Source organism: Habropoda laboriosa, unplaced genomic scaffold (assembly GCF_001263275.1).
Source record: "Habropoda laboriosa isolate 0110345459 unplaced genomic scaffold, ASM126327v1 scaffold67, whole genome shotgun sequence".
NCBI classification, from domain to species: domain Eukaryota; kingdom Metazoa; phylum Arthropoda; class Insecta; order Hymenoptera; family Apidae; genus Habropoda; species Habropoda laboriosa.
Window position 1 is genome coordinate 2027088 of NW_017100242.1, and position 3208 is coordinate 2030295.

The 3208-nt window shown below is 37.8% G+C and overlaps 1 protein-coding gene across 1 annotated transcript in view; it reads left to right on the forward strand.

Annotated features, from left to right (window-relative positions):
* Positions 1-1816: 1816 nt before the first annotated feature.
* The window catches only part of LOC108571905 (protocadherin-15), a 54345-nt gene continuing 52953 nt past the window's right edge, over positions 1817-3208 (forward strand). Inside the window, exon 1 of the mRNA XM_017934063.1 lies at positions 1817-1883. Coding sequence (XP_017789552.1) covers positions 1817-1883 — 67 coding nt within the window. The remainder of the gene's footprint in view (positions 1884-3208) is intronic.

Below are 3208 nucleotides of genomic sequence, written 5' to 3' on the forward strand. Positions count from 1 at the left end.
GTGAGTGAGTGATTAGGTGAACGAATGAGTGGGTGAGAAAGAAGGATAGAGGGGAAAAGAGTGACTGAGTGAGTGAGTGAGTGAGTGGGTGAGCGAATGAGTGGGTGAGCGAAAGAGAGGGTGAGCGAATGAGTGGGTGAGCGAATGAGTGGGTGAGAAGGATAGAGAGTGAGTGAGTGGGTGAGCGAATGAGTGGGTGAGCGATTGAGTGGGTGAGCGAAAGAGAGGGTGAGCGATTGAGTGGGTGAGCGAAAGAGAGGGTGAGCGAATGAGTGGGTGAGCGAATGAGTGGGTGAGAAGGATAGAGAGCGAGTAGGTGAGTGAGTGATTGGGTGAGTGAATGAGTGGGTGAGTGAGTGAGAAAGAAGGACAGAGAGAAAAAGAGTGACTGAATGAGTGAGAGAGTAAGTGAGTGAGTGAGTGGGTGAGAGAGAAAGAGGGTGACTGAATGAGTGAGAGAGTGAGTGAGTGTGTGAGTGGGTGAGTGAATGAGTGGGTGAGCGAATGAGTGAGTGAGAAGGATAGAGAATGACTGAATAAGTGAGAGAGTGAGTAGGTGAGTGAATGAGTGGGTGAGTGAGTGAATGGGTGAGTAAGTGAGTGAAGGAGAAGGAGGATAGAGAGAGAGAGAAAGAGTGGCTGGGAGAGTGACTGAATGTGTGAGTCGGTGAATGAGTGGGTGAGCGAGTAAGAGAAACATACGGGGTGCAAAGTGCTAGCTATTATCAATAACACGGCGAACAGGAGGATTGCGGTGTGTACACAGGTTGATGAGAAACGCCTCAGGACCGAATATAAGCGGATGAAGATCACATAGGGCCGATAGCATTGTTTCCCTTTGTCCGGCATTTTTATTTACCTTGCTAACACATCCTTATTACATACCGTGTATCAATGCTGCATTAGCATAGACTCCACATAGCCCAAGTACTACTTCCCTATTGATCCTGTTCTTCGTGAAATTCTCCGTGGAAACGTGAGGTAGATAGGGGATGTGTCCGGCGTGTTTCAACCTCATTAAGTATTCCTTAGCCGCGTACTGTATCTGCTACACACGGGAGTCTATATTTATCAAGGCTTCGCGCGAAAATACTTATGGTTTTTCAAACCGTTGTTACCAGACCCGTACAACATAGGTATACATAATTCGTGGGCGAGGCCGCAATTGTAATAGATGTATCCACAGCCCCTCGTTCTTTCTCCTTTTGAAATTCCAACGGCTGTTTTTTCCCTTCATTCCAATAATAATGTACACCTTTCGATAAGAATATTCATCTCGACGCCCTCGCGTGCGCAGAATTTAATCGCCGTTCCGTCGATTATATTTACTCTGCAATTATAACCGCTTCTCGTTTGTCTTGCTGAAAAGTTCCGAGTAAGTTCAAACACTTTGGATTTAGAAAATATCTCGAAACTTATAAGCGCTTAAGATCCTTTGGGATAGTCGGTTATTCCGTTGGTACTAAAGTTAACGCAGCGTTTGGTTAATATTATAACTTCTGCTCAGCAGACATCTAAAGTGTTCGGTATTACTTTTCCTGTTAACTTATGAGTTCGTGTAAAACCTGTGCAATGGAAATTAATTATTTTTTCATTAAACGATATAATGCTGCTCAAAAAGTACTATTTATACAAGTAGTTTCGTTTCTTCAATTGCGATTAATTTAATATGCAGTTAAATGTCATTTATGTTATACTATTATTCATACAAATCACCGTTTTATACAATTCAAGCTTTAGGAATATTCTGTACTGTTATTAAAACGCCTTTCTACACCGAAGATTTATCGAGGTTTGTTTGTTTCAGGCAAAGACAATGATCTCCTGTCTCTGTTGCCTGCTTTGCGTGTCTTTATGTTTTACTGGCGTCACCTCAAAAGCTGGTAAGTATTGTCTCGCAGTTGTATTTTCTTCTGCTATTTTACGCTTTTCTTTTTTCTGTGTCAGTGAAGTGGTTACTTAAATTTTTCCATGTAACAATTATAGTTCATGCCTGTTTATCGTTTATAATTTAACACTTGGTGTAAAGAGTCTAATTTATCATTTAACGTTCTTCAAGGAAAAATTGGATTTTCTTAAATATTTCGTTATTCAAGATTAACAATAATGTTTTCATTTTAAGTATGTCGGATTATTAGGAGAAATGAGCGTGTGTCTGTGTACACACATGGGAACATAGTAGCCATCTGTTTAGTATGGGTGACGCTGATATGTTTTGTTTCTCAGCGTCTTGTCGATGTTTGTTTTATTAATTGCGTAGCGACGTGCCTTCCTCGCGTATCAAAAATAAAGAAGATTTATAATTCAAATAATGTTTCCTAATTTATTACCATAAGTTCTAACAAAGTAAACTATTATAAGACACAAAAATTGACGTGCCGTCTCATTTAACAAAGAGATACAGGTGCCTCTTTCCTCCTTGTGAAACCCAATAAAGTTACGAAAGCTCGGCGAACCATTAAATTAAGAAAAATCTTTCGCTTCCCTTAACAGTTTCTGAAGCATTAGCTTTATACCCGAATGCAGGATAATAACCTTCTTGTATAACTTTATGTAAGCGTATGTCAGCGTTCAGCGCTTAATTTTTCATTCGAAACTTTTAATTTGTAATTTACTTTTTCCAATCTGTTAAAAAATGTATCGTATCGTGTATAAAAAATTTATAGCACGATGTACGAGTTTTTATACCATAAAATACGGTTTGCAATTAGAATAAAGTGTTTCGTAAAGTATTTTCATTAACTTTTAAATTCAGTTCTTTTATTATGACGAACAGAACCTTTAATTTCATTTCATTATCGATTTCAGTAGTTCAATTAAAGCGTTCGGCTATGCTAATACGTATTTGTTTCTAAAAGCTCACTCTGATCGTCAGTTTCACATCAGTATCACTTGCTTTAGGTTAGCCATGCATCATAGTGACCCAATTTTTAAACTTCGTTATACTCTGTACAACAAATTATATTACAGAATATAATTCAATCTTTCCGCTTTTCCTACACTCCTGACATAATTCTATTTATCGAATAATAGAATCCACTGTTTTTAATCAAAAATCGATCAGCTAATTTTGATTAAGTATTCTTTCGTCCGCTGTCATAATTTTATTTCGTTTAAGAATATTTAGGAACATTTGAGAATATTCAAAATTACTTAAGAATATTTAAGAATATTTGAGAATTTTTAAGAATATTTAAAAATATTTAGA